Source organism: Malaclemys terrapin, chromosome 16 (assembly GCF_027887155.1).
Source record: "Malaclemys terrapin pileata isolate rMalTer1 chromosome 16, rMalTer1.hap1, whole genome shotgun sequence".
Taxonomy (NCBI): Eukaryota; Metazoa; Chordata; order Testudines; family Emydidae; genus Malaclemys; species Malaclemys terrapin.
This window is the reverse complement of record NC_071520.1, coordinates 10,708,203-10,731,813: the sequence shown is the minus strand read 5'-3', so window position 1 is coordinate 10,731,813 and position 23,611 is coordinate 10,708,203. Positions and strand designations below refer to the sequence as shown.

Sequence of the window (23,611 nt, the reverse complement as noted above, 5' to 3'; positions counted from 1 at the left end):
GGGAGCTCAGGGGTTCTGCCCTGCAGCAGGGTAGTGGGGCTAGGGGCTTCTGCTGGACGAGACTGGTGCCTGCCACTTTCCATGCACCGAATGCTTAGGGCAGATTGCCTAGAAAAATGCTGCAAGAAAAGCTGACACCTCTCTCTCTTAGCGTTCGCTTCTCAATCTTCTGTCTCACCAAGGATCGCTAATTAATTTTGAGGAAAACACCGCGGATACACACTGACGACAAGCTATAGAGGTGAAAGAGAGAGAATGGTAATCGTTGGGCAGGCATTGAGAGAGTGAGAAAATCTAGCCTATATTCAAGAAAAAAATAACTATTCTAGGCTTTAATAGCCTACAAATCATAGATGCACATAGTTTGAAACCACTTGCTCACCAAGTTCTCAGAATATTTCATTAATTGATAAATCGATAGATCTTCCTTCGCTTCTCTGAAAACCCTCTATCCTTTCGTCAGGATTCTGTGATATTTACTGTGAAGTTTCCCGAAACTGATGGAGGGAAGCCAAAACAAGATCCGCTCGACCCAAGTCCATAAGACGATCACCTGCAAACTCAGTCATGTGAAGCATGGATAGCGGATGAAGCGCAAAGCAGCGTGTGCACTAAAGTACACAATTGTACCTATACAGATCAAAAGAAGAAAACCCACAAACCCTTAAGAAAATGAAGAAAAACACTATATGACTGAGCGTGCTGGACCATAAACAAGAGACGGTTGCTTTGTAAAACTAATTTGTTCTTTCTGTAGCAACTCCTGGATGATTATCCAAAATGCTTCATTGTGGGAGCAGACAATGTAGGATCCAAACAGATGCAGTCGATCCGCATGTTCCTGCGTGGGAAGGCTGTTGTGCTGATGGGGAAGAATACCATGATGCGCAAGGCTATCCGTGGTCATCTGGAGAATAACGCTGCTTTGGAAAAGTGAGTAAAATACTGTGATTCCACACTCTGTTCCTGGGGAAGACTGTATGTTCCCTGAAGGAGTGAAACTGAATGGTGCTGTCTTTCCCCCAGGCTGTTGCCTCATATCCATGGGAATGTGGGCTTTGGGTTCACCAAGGAGGATCTGACTGAGATCAGGGACATGCTGTTGGCTAACAAGGTAAGGGAGGAGGACACTGTTATAATGCGTTTACTCAGGGAGGTCTTGGGGCCTGATCTGAAGGAAGGAGAGAGTGTAACACTGAACATTCTCTGTGGATGTGTGATTTTAGAAGGGAGACAGATACTGACCCCACCCCATCCTGTTTTGGTTTTTACTGCTCCGGGCTCTCTAGAGTTCTGAGAACTCCTTTTTCATGGAGGTCATTGTTAATTTAGCCTTGTGGAAATGACTGAGATGGGAAAGCTGGTTTAATCCCTCCATAGGCAGGGTAGGAGGCAACATGATCCAGTGAATAGGGCACCAGAGAATCAGAAAAAAATGGCTTTTGTTTTCAACTCTGCCCATGACTTTGTCTGATCTTGGATAAGTCACTTAACCTTCTGTCAAGTATCAGAGGGGTAGCCGTGTTAGTCTGAATCTGTAAAAAGCAACAGAGGGTCCTGTGGCACCTTTGAGACTAACAGAAGTATTGGGAGCATAAGCTTTCGTGGGTAAGAACCTCACTTCTTCAGATGCAAGTAATGGAAGTAATCTCTGCCTCTGGAGATTTCCACTACTTGCATCTGAAGAAGTGAGGTTCTTACCCACGAAAGCTTATGCTCCCAATACTTCTGTTAGTCTCAAAGGTGCCACAGGACCCTCTGTTGCTTTTAACCTTCTGTGTTTGTTTTTCCCAATTGTACAGTAACTCCTCACTTAATGTTGTAGTTATGTTCCTGAAAAATGCGACTTTATGCAAAACAATGTTAAGTGAAGCCAATTTCCCCATAAGAATTAATATAAATGTGGGGGGGAGGGGTTAGGAGGAAATTTTTTTTGCCAGACAAGAGACATTATATACATATGCAGTATAAGTTTTAAACCATTTTAAACAGTTTAATATTGTACACAACAATGGATGAGTGTGAAGCTTGGTTGAGGTGGTGGAGTAAGAGGGTGGGATATTTCCCAGGGAATGTCTTGCTGCTAAATGACAAACTAGCACTTGGCTGAGCCCTCAAGGGTTAACAAGCTGTTGTTAATATAGCCTCACACTCTACAAGGCAGCATGGACTGAGGCAGGAGGGAGGAAGCACAATAGTCGCAGGGCAGTGGCTGCAAACACTTCCCTGCAAAAACTGAACACGATGATGAACCCACGCTATCCAGCTAGAGCGCACCACTCCCTCCTCCTGACAGCACAGGCACGGCTGCACAGGTGCTGACTTTGACAAGTGCTTGGGGGTGTGTGCATGAGTGATAAAGGGGCAACACACATCTCTAAGTACGCTGGCCCCACTTCAAGTATGCTGCCCTTTTAAGAAGGTCAGACAGGAAGCATTGGCTTCCAGCAAGCTCCCCCCTTTCTGTCCCTGAGCCCTGTCCCCCTCCTCTGCTTTGTGGAGAGGGGGTATGGAGCGGGGGGGGGGGGTGGCAGGAGCAGGGGGACATCCTGACATCAGCACCCTCTTCTCTTCCCCTCCCACCCCCCGCAAGCAGGAAGCTCCCGAGAGCAGCTCCGAGGCAGAGGGAAGGTCAGGAGCAGCGGGGGAGCACCTGAACTGCTGCTGGGCAGCTGCTGAGTCTCGTACCTTACAGGGAATTTAGGGGAGCTGATGGGGAGATGCCAGCCCCTCCGGTTCTAATCCCCAAGAGGAGGAGCTGCTCTTCCAGGGAATCCTGCAAGCGGTGGCCAAAGCAGGCGGCTGCCAAACAACGTGATAAGGGAGCATTGCGCAACTTGAAATGAGCCTGTTCCCTAATAGATCAGCAACGTAACGACGAACATCGTTAACTGGGACAACATTAAGTGAGGAGTTACTGTACGGGAAACCTGAGCCTGCTCTGACTCTATGGAGGAACAGCTCCATAAAAATGCAAAGGATAGTCTCCTGTATCCCATGTTAAGCGTCCTAGATGCAGTTTGTTAGAGGGGAGATAGAAGCTGCGTCCAGGGAACGACCAACAGAAATGATTCAGTTACTTGTGAACTGGCTGGATGTGAAGTGATTTGACTTATAAAATGACCTTGAACGAAGGAACAATCTGACTGCTCATGGCAAATTTATAAGTCTCCGTGCTCAGAGAGGTCAGAACTATTTAGATATGTCTTTTCGGCCACAAATACCGCCCGCACTCTCATATTCGCCGACTGTGGAAAAGTAGCAAGAACAGGGAGACGGCTTTTTCAGTGTTCCAATTTCTGCTGCTGTTACTTTCTTTCTCAAGTTAATAGAACTCCCTCTGCGGCTCTAGGAGCCTGAGAGCTGCTTCCAGCCGCCTCCCCAAACTGCACAGTCCCTTTGAAGTTGCTGCAGCTGTGACTTTTTCCTGATCCATGACAAGTTCTAACCACGTCAGTTCTTTCTGCTGATCACAATGAAAGCTGGTTCTTGAATTAGTTCAGCAGCCGCCTGACAGTCCTCATTCTGGTTAAAGCCATTAAAGGTACATCTACGCTGCACTAAACCACCTGAGCTGTCCCTTGTCAGCTGACTGGGGTTTGTGGGCCTTGGGCTATAAAATTGCAGGGTAGACGCTTGGGCCAGGACCCCAGAGCCCAGGCTTAAGCCTGAGCCTGAACATCTGCACTGCAGTTTGATAGCCAAGCGAGCCCAAGTCTGCTGACATGGTCCAGCCGTGGGTGTTTTATTGCAGTGTAGACATACCCTAAGGGTAAGCAATGTAAACCCAGGGTTCAGACTCGGGCTCAGCTGTAATCCCCTTCCATCTACACACAGATTGCACTAACCCAAGGTCCCAGGGCCCTACAGGGCTGAAAGGTCCAAACCTGAGTCAAGCTGGGACCCAGGGTTCAAGCCCTGTTGGTTTGCTGTGTTGATGCAGCCCCACTGGACTCATGCTCTGGCAGTCTGCCAAAAGTATCCCACAATCCTATGGCTGATATTTTTGGTGGATAGTCCAGTTTTCCTACAGTGCATCATGAACAAAGGGCTAGAGTGGCCACGTTTTGGGAGGGTGCTAGGAAGTCTGGGATTTGGGTGGCTGGACTCAGTCCTGTGTAATGCAGTGTAGACAGTGGAGCCCCAGGTTGGCACCCAGAGTTCAGCCATTCCTAACCTGAGGTTACAAGAGCTGAAGCCCTAGATGAACAAACCCAGGATCTGTTAACCTGAGTTCTACTCATCCTGGTCTACATTGCAGTGTAGACACACCCAAACATGGATGCCCAAACCTTTCCCAACTCAAGCAGTAATGGCAGTTGCCAGGGGCATGAGGACTGCATGCAAATGGCACAAAATGGAGCAGTTTGCAGCTTCCCTTGTTTGTTAATCTCGGGGCATGGCTGGCAGGTCCCATCAAGAGGTGCAGCCTGGCTGCGTGGATCAAGCTGACACATTGCACACTGGGACTACAACATCGGGGGACTTCACCTTCAGATTCAAGATGGGGGTAGCCACTGGTCATATTCTGGAACTCCAGGGTTGTCATTTGTAGTGTAGGCTTTGTGGAGTCCTAAAGCCTGTAACAATACCATTCTGATATGGCAGGGAGATAGATAGTGGGTGTGATTGTCGGTCACAGGACTGGCAGCCAGGAAGTGTTGATTTCTAATCCAGATTGGAAACTAATGTCACAAAACAAGTTAAAGAAATCACTTCTCTCTGTGCCTCAATTTTTCCTATCTGATAAACTGTGGTAAACTTATTTCCCTCCCAGAGTGGTTGCAAAGATTAATGTCTACAGCACTCTGAAGATGCAAAGCCCTACAAGTGCTAAGTATTGGTATGAAAATGGGGAGTGGGGGTGTGGAATATCCGTAAGGGATAAGTAGTATCGGGGAAAAAAAATCACACACAGTTCTACATTAAAATGACATTAAATGTCCATATTTAATGTGGTGTTATGATGGTCATTAAAAATTGTTTAAGTGGAGTAGCACCCTAGAAGGTAAAGGATTGTGTAGCAGTTTATTGGGGCTTAAAGAGAGACCTTATGCCTTGCTGGTGGGTTTCTGTCACCATGTACCCTGCTGTATGCTGTTTTATCACTTAGTAGTTAAGGAGGCTAGACCAGGGGTGGACAAACTACGGCCTGCAGGCTGGATCCGGCCCCTCAGGGCTTTGGATCCAGCCTGCAGGACTGCCTCCGGTGGCGCTGCGGGCCCCGCGCTGTTCTCAGAAGCGGTCGGCACCACTTCCCTGCGGCCCCCGGACTGGGGGGCAGAGGGCTCTGTGCATTGCCCTTGCCTCCAGGCAGCGCCCCCCACGGCTCCCATTGGCCGGGAATGGGGAACCGCGGCCAATGGGAGCTTCAGGGGAGGTACCTGGAGGGGTGGCAAAGGCAGCACATGCGAAGCCCTCCGCCCCCGCTCCCTGCAGCACTTCCTGGAGCAGCATGGGGCCGGGGACAGGACAGGCAGGGAGGGAGGGAGCCTGACGTGGCCCCAGTGTGCACCGCTGCCACCCTGGAGCCACTTTAGGTAAGCGGCGCTGGGCCAGAGCCCAAACCCCACCTGCACCCCGCCCCCCAACTCCCTGCCCTAATCTCCCTGCCTGCACCTTGCACCCCACCTGCACCCCAACCCCTGCCTTGAGCCCCCTTCCGCAGTCCACATCCCTCCTGCACCTCTGCCCTGAGCCCCCTTTGCACTCCGCACCCCTCCGGCATCCCAACCCCCTTCCTAGAGCCCCCTCATACACCCTGCACCCTTCCTCTGCCCCAATATCTTGCCCTGAGCCGCTTTCTGCACACCGCACCCCCTCCCACACACGGCACTCCCTCCTGCACCCTGACCCTCTGCCCCAGCCCTGCATACAACTTCCCCACCCAGATGTGGCCCTCGGCCCAAAAAGTTTGCCCATCCCTGGGCTAGACAGCAGAATGCTGGGTGGGGAATGTACTTCAGTTGCCTTCCCTTCCTCTAAACCAGCCATGCTTCACCTCTTCCTCAAGGAGGGAATTTCTTTCTTGCTTTTGTGATGTCAGTGGAAACAAATGACTTTCTTCTATGCTAGCTAATGGTTCTGCTTCTCTTCTGCATATCCCTGATCTGCAGTTTAACCCTGTGCTACGTGCAGCCATAGAAATCTTTGCTCATTGCTGCTATTGCAGAGTGAGGACACAGCTGATCAGTTGCTTTGTTGCTAATGTGCTCCAACAGTGAGCACCAGCCGATACTATGCTGAGTGCATTTATTGATTGTATTTTTAGTGTGTATGTTAAATGTCTTGGGTTCCTGACAAGGTGCCTGTGGGGCGCTTGTTACAAAGCTTTCCCCAGACCCCACCATGCTTTATCTTTCACTCCAAAGGGGGGTGACTCCAGTTTTACACTCCTCTTTTCCCTCTCAACCCAGTTTTCCCAACAAGCCGAAGTCTGCAGAACCATCTCCCACCATGATGAGCTCTTCATTGGGCAGCAACCTGTCAGAACTGGACCGACTGCTCCTAGAACTGAACGCTGTTCAGCACAATCCTCCTACTGGCTTCCCAACAAGTAGGAAGTGATGACCCATGTGTCAGTGCTAGGTATGTTGATGCCTGGATCTCACACCTCCCTCCATGTATAAATCTCCCTGTAACTCTTTTTCTCCCCTGCCCAGTTCAGCCTCCTTTTTGCCCTCCCCATATTGTACCTGCCTCTCTTTCCACTGTAAGTGAGGGTCTATTGACTGTTTCTTTTCCTGTAAGATGAAGCCAGCAGAAGCCCCTCCCTGCCCAGTGGGACTGGATCTCACTATGTTGTCCCAGAGAGCACTAGCTCTTTGGGGGTGAAGGCAGCACCCCCTACAAAAGACAAGCCAAAGCGGAACGGAGGGCGTGGGATTGAGGATGTGCGTCCCAGTGTGGAGAGCCTTTTGGATGAACTGGAGAGCTCTGTGCCAAGTCCAGTGTGAGTACTGACCCAGCTACTGTTCCCTTGGGTGCCGGGGGCGTTGGGGCAGAGAGGGGTTAGTGACTCCACACAGTTTAATGACAGCAGTTAGAGTGCAGTAATGGCTGGGCAGATGGCCTCCTGTTTCCTTGGTAATGAGGGGATTTGCTCTCTCCAAACTGGGGAAGGTCAAGGAGGAAGTTGAAGATTGTGGCCATGTCTGCTTCTTTTTTGGGCTCAGATTTACTGCAACTGCCATTGAGTCAGAAGCTGCTAACGTTGGAAAAACAGATAAGCGTATAATGGGTCACTTTACCATTTGCGGATACATGTTCAAATCCAGATGGACCTGTCCTCCATGAACTTATCTCATTCTGTTTTGAACCCAGTTATGCTGACTGAAAATTGTCACCATCTGACCAAATAAATTGGGTGGGTCTCAGTCTAGTGCCTACTGGATGGTTGCTCATATCACAAACTATCACAACTGCACTAATTGGCATCTTTGGCAGTCTCCTAGCGAGAGCAAAGGGTTGGAAGTGCCACAAAAGCGGATTTCCTGGAAGGCCTGTTGAGGCGTATTTGGGGTCCAAGCGTGGGGAATCTGGCTGTGCTGTTTTCCTTGCTGTACCTGTCCTGGGAATAAACAGAATCCCAAGAGCTGAGGCTGTCAGCCTGGGATTTTTCACCACCACCATGTTCAAATGTAACGTGTGTGGTTTTGTTTTGTTTTGTTTTTTTATCAGCCCTGCCATCACTGTGAACCAGAGTGAGGTGAGCAGCCCACAGCGGGTCACCTCCAGCCAGCAGCAGACTCGCATATCTGCTTCTTCAGCCACAAGAGAACTGGATGAGCTGATGGCATCTCTCTCGGACTTCAAGGTGCCCAACCGTAATAACTTCTGATCTTGTGTTCTCCACTCACTTGTCTGTCGTCCATTTCTACTGACCACCTCCTCTCCTCAGATCACCCACTGCAACCGTTACTCCTTGTACCCGTCAATTCTCGGTGGTGTATTAGTGCTGTCAAAGTGCTGCTGCAGGTGTGATTGGTGTGATGAAGTCTTATATCTGGTGTGGATAATGCAGAGACTTGTAAACTAAGATCTGTCAGGGTTTGCCCTAGTGTAGCATTCAAAGGGACTAGGCTAATCTTCTGAAGTGGTGAGCAATAGATAGGATATGCTGATGCCAAGTGCAGGTCTCATAATGTCCAGAAGTCTCTTAGAAGCAGGAAGGATTTTCTGATGTAACTGCTGCTGTGTCGTCCCAAGTGCTTAGCTAGCATTCAGGGGTGTTTCTCCCCATGCCAAGCACTGGATCAAGGCAATGCCTATCTCTGTCAACATCATGAGGGGAAATCCCAGCTGGTGTAGTGCCCACTTTTTTTGTTCTGATTCAGGAAAACACTTCATTGAAATAATGATTCACTGCACCTATGTTGCCCAGCAACACCAATTTGTACGGTGGGGATATCTTTTGCGGGGGATAGGGAGGAGTGTGACAGTGTGTGATTCACAGTGAAGTGAAATGCTTTGTTGGCAACAGATAGGAGCTGAGTTCTTCTAAGTGTAGAGTCCATTGTTTTGGTGGGTTGTAATTTAATAAGAGGAACCCATCTAGTTACTGGCAAAGACCAGCCTCTGCTGCTCTGGAGGATATCTCCTTTGTTGCCCTTGATTTTTCCCAATCAGGAAGATGGGAGATGATTTTTGAGGCTTCCAGGCAGATGATTTGGGCAGTAAAGATTTCATCTCATAGGGCAAGAAATTTCCAGAGTTGGGTTCAGGTAAAAATGGGGTTGACGTCTAAGCCTTTTGGGGCAGGAGGATGGGAAGTGCTTCATCGACACATCTGCTGGAACATCCGAATTTTCATACTGGATCAGACCAATGATCCAGCTATTTCACTGGCTAGTACCAGCTGGTTGAGAGGAAGGTTGAAGGAAAAAAAAAAAGGAATAACCTGCCCATGAGGGAAGTTGCTTCCTCAGTTAGTGGTTACCTTATGACCTGGAGTGAGAGGGTTTGTATCCCTTACATAAGATTTGTATATAAATAAATATAGATATCACACATGCTCACACAAACATTGGATGGTCTCATCCTTTCAGATGTATAATACTTTTTCTTACCATGCATAGCTAATCTGTGGAACTCATTGCCACATGATATCATTTATGCCACAATCTTAGCAAGATTACTAAAATATTCCATTTTATGATTTTTAATATTTTGGATTTTACTTGAATTGAATCTCTCTTCTATTATGAGTGAGGGTAAAGTAGGAGTGCCTGACTTACACAAAATGATGAGTGTTATAAAGAGGGTATTTCTACCATATCCCCCCTTAAGTCTTTTTTTCCCCCCTAATCCAGTAAAGTCCCAATCTTTTCAATCTGTTTTCATATGAAAGCTTCTCCAGGCCTCTGACCATTTTTGTCACCTGAATGCCCTCTGTTCCCACTGTATTTGTTTTTAGATGAGCAACCAGAGCTCAAGAAAATATTCCAGAATGGGGGAGAGGGTACCATGGATTTGACATTAGATTTTCAGTGTTTTCATTCCTTGTGCACCCTAACATCATTTGCTTTTTTGACTGCTGCTATGGGGGGGACGGATAGTTCAGTGGTTTGAGCACTGGCCTGCTAAATCCAGGGTTGTGAGTTCAATCCTTGAGGGGGGGCCATTTAGGCATCTGGGATAAAAATCTGTCTGGGGATTGGTCCTGCTTTGAGCAGGGGGTTGGACTAAATGACCTCTTGAGGTCCCTTCCAACCCTGATATTCTGTCATTCTATGTATGGAGCAAAGGCTTTCATTGAGCTGCCTGTTTCTCTTAAGTGTTTACAGTTAATTTAGAAACCAGAAATGGGTGTGAGGACTTTAAATTTGGAAGGAATAATTTACATTATTTTGCATTTGTTGCAATGAATTTAATCGGCTATCATGTGGCCCAATCACCTAGTTTTGTTAGGATCTTATGAAGTTCCTCAGAGTCTTCTCTAGTCTTGACTAACTTAATCTTGCATCACCTGCAGATTTTGTCACTTGGCTGTTCACCTTTTGTTCTCACATCAATAATATATTAAACGATAACATCTCTAGTCCAGAGCATATTCACCTTCTGTATGTTGAAAATTGACAGTTTATTCAACTGTGCAGTTAGGGTAGAAAAGAATTCCCTCTTTGATAGTCCCAAGTCTATTATTCAAGCCAGAGACAGGTGACTTAGAAGCTGCAAGATAACCTGTTCAGCAGCCATATGTTCATGACATTGTCAATGTTTAGCAAATAAAATCTCATTGTGGCTACTGGCACTAAGCACAGGTATACACAAGCGGACTCTTGATGGCTGAGAAACGTCCTCCTGCAGCCTAAGGACTTCAGCTTTCCAGCCTTTTGTGTCTCTTCTCCAGAAGAGACACTTGGGGTCGGGAGTCTGTAAGCCTGGGGGCTCGACTGTCTTACAGTCATTGGAAAGGCTGGGAGACTAAAGATCAGAGCACTAGTAAAAGCTGCCTGGCAGGATGGGTGGTGTTTGGCTGGGCCGTTAGTCTCAGAATACTCTTGTCCCCCTTGCTTGTTTCCTAGCTGTATTGGTGGCTGAGCCCAGGGAGCAAACCAGAAAATTTGGACTGTGCATTTGGGTTGCCGAAGTTACCCTCGACAGCAAGGGTTAGGGACAGTTTGCTTTTGTTTTTTAAATAATTTTGGTTTCATAAATACAGTAACTCCTTGCTTAAAGTTGCAGTTGTGTTCCTGAAAAATGTTACTTTAAGCGAAATGATGTTAAACTAATCCAATTTCCTCATAAGAATTAATCTCTCCCCATTTACATTAAGTTCTAGGGAATTTTTTTTCACCAGACAAAAGACACTGTGTGTGTGTGTGTGTGTGTGTGTGTGTGTGTGTGTGTGTGTGTGTGTGTACACACACACAGTATAAGTTTTAAACAAACAATTTAATACTGTACACAGCAATGATGGTGAAGCTTGGTTGAGGTGTGGAGTAAGAGGGTGGGATATTTCCCAGGGAATGCCTTGCTGCTAAATGATGATCTAGCACTCGGCTAAGCCAACAAGGGTTAACACATTGTTGTTAATGTAGCCTCACACTTTTCAAGGCAGCACAAATGGAAGGAGGAGACACAATAGAGGCATGGCAGTGGCCGCAAACATTCCCTGCGGAAACTGAACGTGATGATGAACCCACGCTATCCCGCTGGACCACAGCGCACTCTCCACTTTCCAAAGGGGGGAGTCTGTCTGTCTGTCTCTCACACACACACACACAAACACCATGTGTGTGAGAGAGACGCACGTTGCCCTTTTATGTACGCTGACCCCATTCTAAGTATTCTGCCTTTTTAAGCAGATCAGCAAGTTGAGACAGCAGCTGCTGCCAGCAAGCTCCCTAGGTCCTCTCCCTCCCCCCCGCCCGCTCTGTGGTGGTGGGGGACAGGAGCCGGGGGAGGGGGACACCCTGACATCAGCTCCCACCCCCCTGCACACAGCAAGCAGGAGGCTCCAAGGAGCAGCTCCAAGGCAGAGGGCAGGAGCAGCACACGGCAGTGGGGGGAGGGACAGCTGAACTGCCGGCAATTGATAACCTGCTCGGCGGCTGCCGCACAGGGAACTTAGGGGAATGGGAAGCTGATGGGGGGGGGGGGGGGGGAGGGCTGCGTATCTGAAACTTACAGCTACTCCAGTGGTGTCGAGACTGCATAAACATCTCCATATCTATTTCTCTTTATTTCCATTATGAGAATGGCCATACTGGGTTAGATCAATGGCTCGTCTAGTCTGGTATCCTGTCTTCCTACAGTGGCTGGTGCCAAATGCTTCAGAGGGAGTGAACAGAACATGGCAATTTATTGAGTGATCCATCCACTGTCATCCAGTCCCAACTCCTAGCAGTCAGAAGTTTAGAGACATCCAGAGCATGGGGTTGCATCCCTGACCATTTTGGCTAATAGCCATTGATGGACCTATCCTCCATGAAGTTATCTAACTCTGTTTTGAACCCAGTTATGCTTTTGGCCCTCACAACATTCCCTGGCAACAAGTTCCACAGGTTGACTGTGTGTTGTGTGAAGAAGTACTTCCTTATGTGTGTGTTAAACCAGCTGACTTAATTTCATTAAGGGGTACCTGGTTCGTGTGCTATGTAAAAGGGTAAAAACACAGCTTTATTCGCTTTTTCCACACCATTTGTGATTTTATAGACCTCTATCATATCTGATAGTTTTCTTTTTCAAACTGAGTCGAAAGACAGGATACTGGACTAGATGGACCTTTGGTCTGACCCAGTATGGCTGTTCTTAAGTTCAGAGACTGCAGAAATCCCTGAGGAGCTGAACAGGGCTTGCCTTACAGTCTCTGGGTTTTTTCTTTGCAGTTCATGGCCCAGGGGAAAGCTGGGGGCAGCTCCCCTCCGTCTGCACCCCCAAAACCTGGCAGCCAGTTGGACAGTATGTTGGGAAGCCTCCAGTCTGACCTGAACAAACTGGGAGTAGCTACCGTTGCCAAAGGTGTTTGTGGAGCCTGCAAGAAACCAATTGCTGGACAGGTGAGTCTAAGGCAGCATCTTGGCTACAGCAAGGAGTAACTGGGAGGGCTGTATCATGAGGCTGAAGGGACTGGCGATGCTGAAAAAACTGAAGTACTCTATTTATCCACTGGCCAGGTACGCTGTAAGCTCCTCCAGTGACCTCTACCCTGCCCTTGAGGGACTGCCCTCTCCTGAGATGATAGGTAATTCAGTTTTCATGCTACCCCAGTCCAGGGCTCACTTGAGTAGTAGAACGTGTAGTTAGTGCCAAACTCTACCTGGTGTGTTGTCACGTGAGTTGCCACAACAAAGAAGTAGAGTCGTCCCCCATAACTGCTCCATCTTCCCTATAGGTTGTCACAGCCATGGGGAAAACCTGGCACCCAGAGCACTTCGTTTGCACCCACTGCCAGGAAGAAATCGGGTCACCCAACTTTTTTGAACGTGATGGTCAGCCCTACTGTGAGAAGGACTATCATAATCTCTTCTCCCCTCGCTGCTACTACTGCAATGGGCCCATCCTCGACGTGAGTCCCTGAGCCAGCGCGTGTCAGTAGGAGTCTCCCTTGGCCATGCACGGGGGAGTCTGGTGCCGTACTGTCGAGTAGAAAAGCGCACATCCATCTACCCCAATAACTCTTCTCTTGTAGTTTTGGGATCCCTATTCGTCCTTCACCCTAGTGCTGTAGGGGAAATAATTGGACCCAGTGCAGCTATCTCCCTCCATCTGCTGTAGGGTCCTGCAATGAGAGGGCAGGTTCTACTGAACTAAATTTGCCCCATTGCAACTCTACTGAACTCAGTATTAGGATCTAGCTATCTTCACTGCCGTAAGGATCTCCTGATTTTCCCCAGTGGGATACCATGGTAGGTGTTGTACTTAAAGTACTGCACAGGATCTTTTCAGGGGGAATAAGACAAAACGCCATATTTATTAGTAATACATGTATTTATTAACACTGTATCATATGCCTATAATATATTACACTTACACTCACACTCCATCTTGTTGTTACCAATTAGTTGCTCCCCTTAAGTTCACTGGCCAGGTGAGTTAGATGGGGGAGGGGGTGGAGCTGGGCTTCTGCCGATCCAGATCGATGCTCCCATGTTGACAAGACGAGACCCGGGGTCCTTTGCAAGACACCTCACTTTTATAGCAGCTTTCCTCTTATTCAAATCTATACCAGATTCAAACTCTGTGTCTGTGTCCATTGGTCCTTTGTGCTGCTTTCTTTTGAGTGTTGTCCCAATGCTGCAAAGAGGGTGTTTCCAAAAGAAGATGCTTGCTTCTAACCCCCGAGGCCCTTGGTATGTCTGCTTGTCTTTAATGAGCCCACTTGACACGTTTTATTGTTCCTGGGTCTGGCTCCCAGCCCCTCTCCAACAGTTGAGGCTGTCTGGAGGTGCTGCCTTCCATGCCTTGCTCATCCACACCTCATTCATTCAACAGGGCAATTGATTAAGAGTTGGGGGGGAGGGAGGGGAGCTCTTGTTCTACTGCTAGCAAAAAGAAATTTTTCTTCTATCTTATTCTATCCTTAGGGGCTATAACATTATACAAGAGCAATGCAAAGTTTCTAAATGAGGCCTTGACACACAATCCCATGAAAACACAGGTCACACGTGGGTAGACCCATCACAAGGCCACATGAAGAGGCACAACGCAAAGTCACATGAAAATAATCAGAGATTTATCTACATAGGAGGCATTCCTGCTGAGTTTCAGAGTACTGCATGAGACTGTGTCCCCTTCTCCCCCGGGTCTAGAGGAAAGGAGTGGTGTGTCTGGCCTTGTTAGGGTAAAGGGGAGTGGGGGGGATTGAATCCCCAAGGAGGGGGCTTGGCTCAGCTCTTTAAGCACAGTTGATGTTTGCTGCGCTCACTGATTGTGGTTTCTCCCAAACAGAAAGTGGTGACAGCCCTGGACAGGACATGGCACCCAGAACACTTCTTTTGTGTGCAGTGTGGTGCTTTCTTTGGACCTGAAGGTACTATTGGTTTTTGCAGAGAGAAGCCACTCTGGTGAAGCAAGTAAGGGATGGGGGTGGAGGCAACATAAGGGGCTGTGATGGGTCCTTTCCATAGAGCAGTGGTCCCCAAACTGTGGGGCACGTTTGGGGGGAGCGCAGGGCCCGGTCTAGCCCCCGTAGGGGGTGGAGAGGAAGTGCCACTCAGCCCCGCTCTGCTCCTAGCTGTGGCCCTGTCCTCTGGCGCTTGGCCTGGCTGCGGCTCTGAACCTGACAGCAGCTCCGGCTGCAACTCCATTCCCGACCCGGGCTCCAGCCCCATCCTCGCCCCCCCTTAGCCTGTCCACACCTCCCCCCAGGAGTCACGGCCCCGCTCCCGACCACAGCTTCGGGGAGTGGGGCATGGACAGGGTTAAGGGGGGGCACGACATGAAAAGTGTGGGGACTACTGTCCTAGAGCAAGTGATGTAGAAAACGGGGGGTGTGGGGGTAGAGAGGGACTGTGGTGTTACTTAGTGGATGGGGAGCTAACAGTGATTGCTATTTCCACATGGAGACTAAGGAGGTGTAGCATGTGCTCCTCCTTTAGCAGAATAAGGGATACCTCTGGTCTGTGACTGGGGATCCCAGCCACCCTGTTTGCCCCATGGAGTCTGGCTGGGTATTCCCATGAAGGAAGGTCACAAGCTGATGCTGTCTGGCTCTGTTTTTCCCTTGTGTCCTTGGCAGGGTTTCATGAGAAGGATGGCAAAGCCTATTGCCGCAAGGATTACTTCGACATGTTCGCTCCCAAGTGTGGGCTGCGCCCGGGCCATCCTGGAAAATTACATCTCTGCCTTGAATACCCTGTGGCACCCTGAGTGCTTTGTCTGTCAGGTAAGAGAGCCTGTGCTCCCCCCTGGCACCTGACCCCTCTCCCAAGTCCCCTAGGTGGGTGTCTGGTGGTTCCCTCAATCAGAACAAGGGGTCTGTGCCAGCACAGGACAGCCAGCCCCACAAACTACATAGTGTGATAGTGACCACGCACCCTCTTGCTTCTCTGCCTGTTTCCATTCAATTCTCTAGGGGCTTAATTCCCTCCCCTGCCCCATAGCCACAGTTATGGGCTTCTGCAGCAGTTCACTGATAAGCACAGAATTTTTCCAGTGGTTTCTTAGGAATAGTGAGCTAAGCTTTCTAAGCTCTTCGCCTCAGCACCCTGATTTGAAGAGCTTCCTCGTGTGCTCACTCTGGAAATGTCAACTTAATGAGACTGACCTATTTGGATCAACTTAGAAACTAATGAAATAGCTGTAAACTGAATATGCAGCTGGATAATGAACTGTAATGCTGCAGAATAAATACTTAGCACCTCTTCAAAGAGCCTTCCAAATATTTACCCATCTCCCAGGAGCAGTGTAAAGATTAATATCAGCCACGTGTTACCGAGACAGGCAGAAAGGCGGAGTTCAAAATGGGGCTCAGAACCCATAAGTTCCTGTTTCAAATCCTGTGCTCAGACCACTAGTCTGCTTTCCTCTGCTGCAGAGCAGCCCGCGTGAAAGGAGTTGGCTGAAGCTGTCCGTTTGAAACTCTCCATCACTCAGAAGGCCCCTGTGAATAGAAATTCTGGCAGTCTCTTGTGAGCAGCTGACCAGCTCCGTCCCTGCCTGGACCTGGGTTCAGGCTCTTCTGCTCAGGAGATGTTGCTGGGCATCCTTCCTGCTGCTGCCTGTTAGTGGGGGCAGCAACTTTTGGGCAGATTCTGTCTTTCTGTTGTTAGTCAGGCCAATTCCCAGTGTTTGTTTTCGAATGGAGGTGGATGGCTTAGTAGTCTCAGCGTCAGGCTCCCAGGAGCCTGCTGCCTTTCAATGCTGCAGGCAACTGGAGTTCCTTGCAGTTCACTGTGTGAGAACATGCCTGGATATGCACTTACTGTGGCTGCACCCTGCTGGATGCCTGCACGCAGGGCTCAGTTTGCATCTGCCTGTGACTAAGTAGATGTCCAACCATGCGTGCACTTGCGGTAGTGTGTGTGTGTGTGTGTGTGTGTGTGTGTGTGTGTGTGTCCCTAGGGAGGAAGGATGGGCTGGACGTTCAAGTACAAAACTAGGACTCAGGACATCTTGACTTTGCTCCTGACCCGTGTGACCCTGGGCAAGTCCCTTAATTGCTCTATACCTCAGTTTCCCCACCTGTAAAATGGGGGGGGGGGAATTCCTCCTAACTTCCCATGACTGTAGTGAAGGTACAGCCATTAATACCTGCGTGGGGCTTAGACAGTGATAACCATTATAGAGAGATGGGTGCCTCTTAAAAAACTGGTCTCTAACGGCTTCTCTTCCTAGACATTAAAGACCCAGTATCGCTTTTGTAAGGGTATGGACTTGTCCCCCAGGGTCCTTGCCCAAAATTTCTTCCCCTCCACATCTCTCCAGTGGCTGTCACCTTCTGCCTGCCACTGTATTTCAGTGGTGAAGTGACTCTCGTATGTGTATAGTTTGGGATGAGTCAAGAAGGAGGGTGCTGTCCCAGGGAATATGCATAATATCTGGCATTCTAAATGGGTAACTTAAAAAAACCCCTACTGGCAGTCACCTTCTTTTTCACTGATATGAGCGTAAGCAGGGCAGATACAGCTCAAGAAATGAAAACCAGCCCATTGTGACAAGGTAAAAGGTGCTCCTGCTGCCCTGGAGCATAAGGAATTCTTCCCTGCCTATCACCTGGGTGAGCTGGGGTGGGTGGGCTATAAAAGCTGTTGTGGTGGCAGCTGTCTCTGTGGATGGGGGTGTTCTCTTCCCTCCCAGCTTACTGGAAGCAGGAGAGGCTCTGGTGTTGCTTACCAAGTGTTCTCAGTAGTTTGGCTCTTGGGTTTGGATTTTCTTTGTGTTAATAAAGCCAGCCTGGAGTAAAGGGACATGAAGTATAGTTGAGGGCTTTATTTTCCCTCCCAGTTGCTGCATCTGCCCTGCTTACGCTCAGTAACCCTGTGTCTGCTGGGCACCCATCATCTTTGCAGCAGTACTTCTGCAGCCCCTTTCTGCTGGATGAAGAGGATTCACCCTGCCCACTTCCTGCAGGAGGCAGCTAGGGGCATGGCAGGCGAAGGCCTGGATTGTGGAGTTGCCTGTGTCCCCAGCTTGCCATATCAATCTGTTCCTTTTGCTTCCACCTCCTGCAGGAATGTTTCACGCCGTTCATCAACGGCAGCTTCTTTGAGCACGATGGGCAGCCCTACTGTGAGGTGCATTATCACGAACGCCGCGGCTCGCTGTGTTCCGGCTGCCAGAAGCCCATCACGGGACGCTGCATCACCGCCATGGCCAAGAAATTTCACCCAGAACACTTTGTCTGTGCCTTCTGCCTCAAGCAGCTCAACAAAGGAACCTTCAAGGAACAGAATGACAAGCCCTACTGTCAGAACTGCTTCCTCAAACTCTTCTGCTAGACGCATCCTAGCTGGGAACGGAGCATCTTTCTGCCACCTCACTAGGCAGCCGAGTCTCTCTGAGCATTACTGTGATTTAGAAACCTTGCCGGGGGAGGGGGGAGACGGGGAAGGGGGGTGCTAAGTGCTGCTCCAGAAAGACGAGATGGACCATTAAACTGGAAATGCCCATGCTGTGTTTCAGTGGGGAGATGCTGAGCCCCATCATTAAAGTGTTGTATGATTGTTGACAGCCGAGAGGAGCCTGAAGCGCTAGCGAGGAGATGCCTTTCTCAAGGAGAGGGCTGGATAAAGCCTTGAGTCAGCTCTCCCTGAGCCAACATGTGACACTTCCAAGCCAAACGTCCTTGGCTTTGGTGACACTTCTCTCTCGCTGGGGCAGTTAAGTGCTGTGTGACCCAAGCAGTAGCTCTGCTGCTGCACAGCAAGGGCCATGCTCTGACCTCTGCATTGCCCGGGCTGTGCATGGTCGAGTCCTGGGGCACACGGGATTTACTACGATTACAGCAGCAGCCCCAGAAGCTGTAAAGACCCTGCAGTGGAGTCTTTCCAGTTCAGTAACACTGCAGGGAATTGATGCCACTTATTTTTTAGAAAGGGGAAGTAGGGGGCTACTCTGTTTTTCTAGCTTGTGATTCTCTCCCCCTTCTGAATGGAGTGTCCCATTTTGTGCTGGACTCCCCCAACTCCCCAGGAGTGGGTAGGGCAAATGGTCCTAATTCTGTTGCTCCTCGGAGAGGAGGAAACTGGCACCAATTAATTTTAAAAGAAAATGCAGACAAATTTGAGGGCCCAGCCCTCCCCTCTGAGCGAATGTGGCTTATGCTGTGTGTCTGGCCTGCATTTTACTAAGGGAAGGGCCTGAAAAATCTCTCTAGGTCTTTTTTTAAAAAGCAAGGACAAAGTAAAGCTGTAGACTTCGTATTCCTTATTCATCTTCTTCTCTGCTCTTTGCTAATCAGGCCGGCAGTCCCTCTTCTTTGATACTGTCCTGTTCCTTACTCTTGTTCTACTGAGACTCTCTAGAGCAATAACCTTTGATATTGACTGTTACTGGTCTAACAAGTCCCCGAGGTCTGGTGACCCTTGGAGTTTTGCTATGGAACTGAATACTATATGCTTTGATAAAAACTGTGGATTTCTACACTGAGGTTTGAGTTCAGAACTAACTTTTAATCCTCTTCTACAGAAATTGGTTTTGAAGTGATTGTAAGAAAGCTACTTTTATTTCTCACACTGTGCTGTTCTAGGCAGGTGTACCAGTTGTGCTGGTTACTGCATCTGTAACCTCAATGCTTGGGTCTAACAAACTATTAACATGAAGTATTTTCTTTTTATTGGGGGTTGGGAGGGCTCTGGGTTTTGCAGGGGAAGGGAATGTGACTGGTATTGTTTTCTAGCACAAGCAGGTGAGCTGTGAATAGCTCTTTTAATTATCTCAGATCACCTGGAAAGTTTATTTTGTAACCTGTTAACTGCTGTATTTGACTTACCTGCTTTCTCCAAAGCCCGACTTCCAGGGTAACAAAAAGTGAGTCTTAATTCAGTGCCACATGATGCAGAGATGGAGAACCCAAAGTCCACCCTCATAGTTTTATTCCTCTTCAACCATCAGAAATGAGAGCAGAGGGTTAACTCGGGAAGGGGAGTTCTCCCCTTAGGTGGGAAGGATGGTCCTGGGGCTGAAAAAAAGGGCTGGGAGTCAGGAGATCTGGAATCTGTGCTTGATTCTGCCACAGACTTGCTGTGTAACCGTAGGCCAGTCACTTAGCCACTCTGTGCCTCATCTGCAAAATGGGGCAATATTCCCGCCTTGTAGGATTTTGAGGTTTAGTTCGTATTTGTCAAAGGCACTTTCAGATCTTCAGAAGGAGGGTGCTGTAGAAGGACAAAGGATTGTGTTAGAAACAACCCTACAGTGTTCTACACTAATGGTGAAAGAGGTGCAGTGAGAAGAGGGTTTTAAAATATGACTCTAGAAGATTCTAGATCTTTGGTTATTAGGGCATGGCACATTGGGGTGGCTACAAAACGCTCAAAATGGAAAAGGCATAGGGAGTTCTGGGATTAACTGTGTAAGAAACAAACCCTCACTTTAACAGAGGGATCCTAGCTTACTATTTTAAATAACCTTAGCTCGATGCTTCACTACCCCCCTTGAATAAGTGGAACTGTTTTTCACTGGTTTCCCATACAAATGAGCCTCAGTCTGTGGTTGTGAAAACAGGGTTTTGTGGAACAAGTGGTAAAACAAAAAGCTACTCCAGCTGGGCAGAGCACAGCTTTTGGGAGGTTCCCAAGGCAAGAAACTGTCTAAATGGTCATTTTGGAGTTGAAATTAGTTTTACTTAAAATTGGGATTTCTGAGCTTCCTGCTGAAACTGACACTTGTTCTGACCCCGCTGGTTGGGAGAACGGTCCTGTGTCCAGTGCACAGGACTGGGAGTGTCTCTGCCACTGCATTTCTGTGTGATACTGAGGGAGTTTATAGCCTTCTGTGCCTCAGTTTCCTTATCTGTAAAATGGGGATAATACTTAACCTACCTCACTGGGGTGTTGAGGCTTAATTCACGGATATTTCTGAAGGGCTTTGAGACCCTTGGAGGGAAGGTGCTGTAAAAGGGGAAAATCTTGTTACAGTATCCCAGTGTCAGAGCAAAACCGTTTCATCCCCTTTTAATAATGGTTTAGTAGTCTCCATGACCAGTACTCCCTTAGCAAAATGTTGAGAGCTTTCCTGATCAATTGGGATTTAAACTGGTTTGGGGATGGGTCCTATGCTCATTGCTGCCTCCAAATGTTACTTTCCCTCAAGATGGCTGCTGCCAGTAGGAGGGTCAGAAATACCCATTTTAAATTTCCTAAATTCAAGTACAGTTTAGACTGGAACATTTGAAATGCTGTACAGAGCAAACTGGGGAAAGGGATGTGTTAAGATTGCCCTGGGTGATTAGCAAGCATACTTCACAGATACTGATGGTGCTAAAGTGCAGACCAGCAAGTTGTACTACTGCACTGTTGCAGGTAGTGGGACGTGTCGAAGGAGTGGTTGGGGAGAGGGGTTAGGCGAGAATGTGCTTTTGGAAGGCTGAGATGGGTAATTCAGGCTTAAACTGGACACAGGAGGCAGGTGTGTACAGTACACAGCCTCTGAGGAGCTACAAGACTGCATGCAGAGGCCTGGCAGCTGCCCATTCAGAGGCAAGTTAAGCTCTAGATACACCCCTGTTTCTTTGAAAGGTTTTGTGTTAGGGTTACTATAATGTTGTCTTGAAAGGCCTCAGTTCTCTGTTTACAATGATCTCCTCATCTGATGAACTCTGGCAGTGCAATCAAAGAGCTATCAGCCAAGGTGGGTCTCAATCAAATCACGCCCCAAATAGCTTGGGGGGATTTCCCTCTGGGTCGACAGTTACTTCATTTGGTTTCCCTTGTAAACTTCTAACTCTGCTTTTTTCCGTTTAAAATCCCTGTGATTATGCTAATAAAATTTTACCATTATTTTCACTTGACTTGGTTCCAGTCATTTCTAGGCTTGTGGAAATGGTTCAAAGCATCCATCGTCTGTAGCTCCTCTTGCCTTCCATGATGGAGAAACCAAAGGCCACACTGGCAAGAGCTGAGGAGGGGGGTGTTTATTAGTACGGTTTCGGCCTTAGCCTGGACAGGGCAGAGATGTAAAACTGAAACTGTCACTTGTGCAATAAGCAGACGTGAATCCTGACACACTCACTTCATCCTTCTCAGCACGATACGCTGGCGTTGCCACACCCTAGGGCCATGCAATAACTGCTTGGACACTGGGTCATGAAGAGTGCTAATACCCTCCGGTCGTTCTCAACCTCTGCATGGTGACCTTACTGACAGCATCTGGAAATCACAACCTACATTTAAACCCCCTGGACTGCATAGTAACCTTCCTGATGCACCTCTGTGCTAAGCACTTGTAATCATACCACTGATTATTCCGCATAACACCACAGATGCATAGGCTGTTGGCAGTAATAACAATTAAAAAAAAAAAAAAACCACATGCCTGAAGAGAAAATGCTATCCCTGCCCTAAAGAGCTCACCGTCTAAAGGGACTTATACAGGCCAATGGCAGTAGCACAAGAAGAAAATTGGGCTTAGCTCTGGGCCTTTGACCTTCACAAGGAATGATCCCCAAGAAGCAAATGAAAACAAGGCTTTGGGCAGGAACCCGGTCCTGTGCACAGTAATGCAGTAAACCTGAGGTCAATAGAAAGCTGCTGTTACGAAAAAATCTGTAGCCTTCCTGGAGACGAGTTAACTCCCAGTTTGCACTCGGAAAGTTGGAGGAACTGGACTGATTTCAGATATCTGAGCATGGGTAGGTGAGGAAAATGAAGTGGCCTTTATAGAGCTGAGACCTAAACTGATTTATTCAAATCCCCCCGATCCAGCACCAGAGCAAAGAAGCAGCGTCTGGATTGGCAGGCGGCAGTACAACAGCAGGAATTTCTAATTAAAATTCTCCCAAGCTGGCTAATCCTAAACTCTTGACGCTATCTGTGTGCTGTGCGCATGTATGACATCCAAAAGTTGACAGGAATGCAGTGTTAAGGTCCCCGCCTTAGAACTTTAATTCACAACTTAACAAGAAGTTAAAGCTTCTCCCAGCACCATTAACCGGGCCCTGTTAGGAGCACAAAAAATATATATATTTTTTCATGTTAAACATGTAGCTGAATGTATTGCTGTTTTGGTTTAGCACATACACAGGGCCAGAAATCACCCACCTCTGGTGTTTGCCTGGCTCTGGGCAACGGAATATGTTCCTTTAAAAATATCTAGTTTTGGGGGAAAGACTAAAATGTCACCTTCCCCCGTTCTTGTTTTTGCACCTGCCATTTTCCCTTGCTCCCAAAAATGCAGTGGGACGGAGAGAGGATTTGGCTGTTGTTTCATAGCGCTGGTTGCAAAATCCTTCATGCTAACAGTCCCAGCAACAGCCTGTTTGGACAGAAATAATTCGCATTGTTCAGTCTCCACATTCCATTCAGTTCTCGGCCTCTCAGCTCCAGTCCCAGCCCCCTTCTCTCTTCCCAGGCTGGGCTGGTTCATAGTGCCAGTTGGAATATGGTGACCTGTGATGTTGACAGCTGGGGACCTACCACCTCAGAGACTTGCAGTGGTTAATGACAGTAAGTAGTTTTCGCTCACGCTTTCTCCTTTTTTGACTTGCTGTGTCCCAGTTTCCAGCATAATTCTCCCTTCCCATTAACACAGGACCTAGGAGTGCAGCGCCCTGCCGTGGTGGTGGTGGTGTCATTGACTATTTACAGAATCTCCCAAGCCGGAGAACCAGACCTTGTGTGCCTCCCCCTCTGCTGCTGGCTGAGTGGGGTAAGTGGCGTGGAGCAATCGGCCTTTGAGGTTAGGTGGGGCCTTCCAGAGAGGAGGGAGGCTACTAGTTGTGTCTCCTGCTATTTGTGCTGAAGGCTGGGGCTACTAGCTAATGGGGCTGGGAGTGATTCGACCTGCACGCTTTGCCAGTCTCTGCCTGGAGCTGGTTTACATAAAGAATCTGAACTGCGGCAAGGCATGTCCAATACAATAGGTATTGTAGGATAAGTCCAGGGGTGTTTCTTCTGGAATATGAGCTGTGACTTTCTCTACATACTGCACACTAAACACACAAATGGAGTTCAATAAATAATGCCCCTACTGAACACTGCCTTGACTGAGATTTCTAATGCGATGT

General features: G+C 48.3%; 1 protein-coding gene across 1 annotated transcript; it reads left to right on the top strand.

Moving 5' to 3' along the window:
* The first annotated feature begins 333 nt into the window (after positions 1 to 333).
* On the top strand, positions 334 to 21,392 carry LOC128824513 (paxillin-like). Its single transcript, XM_054006096.1, is given in 10 exon segments — positions 334 to 933; positions 6,417 to 6,556; positions 6,751 to 6,952; positions 7,681 to 7,816; positions 12,333 to 12,503; positions 12,839 to 13,012; positions 14,395 to 14,476; positions 15,185 to 15,251; positions 15,253 to 15,331; positions 17,619 to 21,392. Coding segments are annotated over 10 exon segments (1,431 nt in total). The 5' UTR covers positions 334 to 820; the 3' UTR covers positions 17,886 to 21,392.
* The last annotated feature ends 2,219 nt before the right edge of the window (positions 21,393 to 23,611 follow it).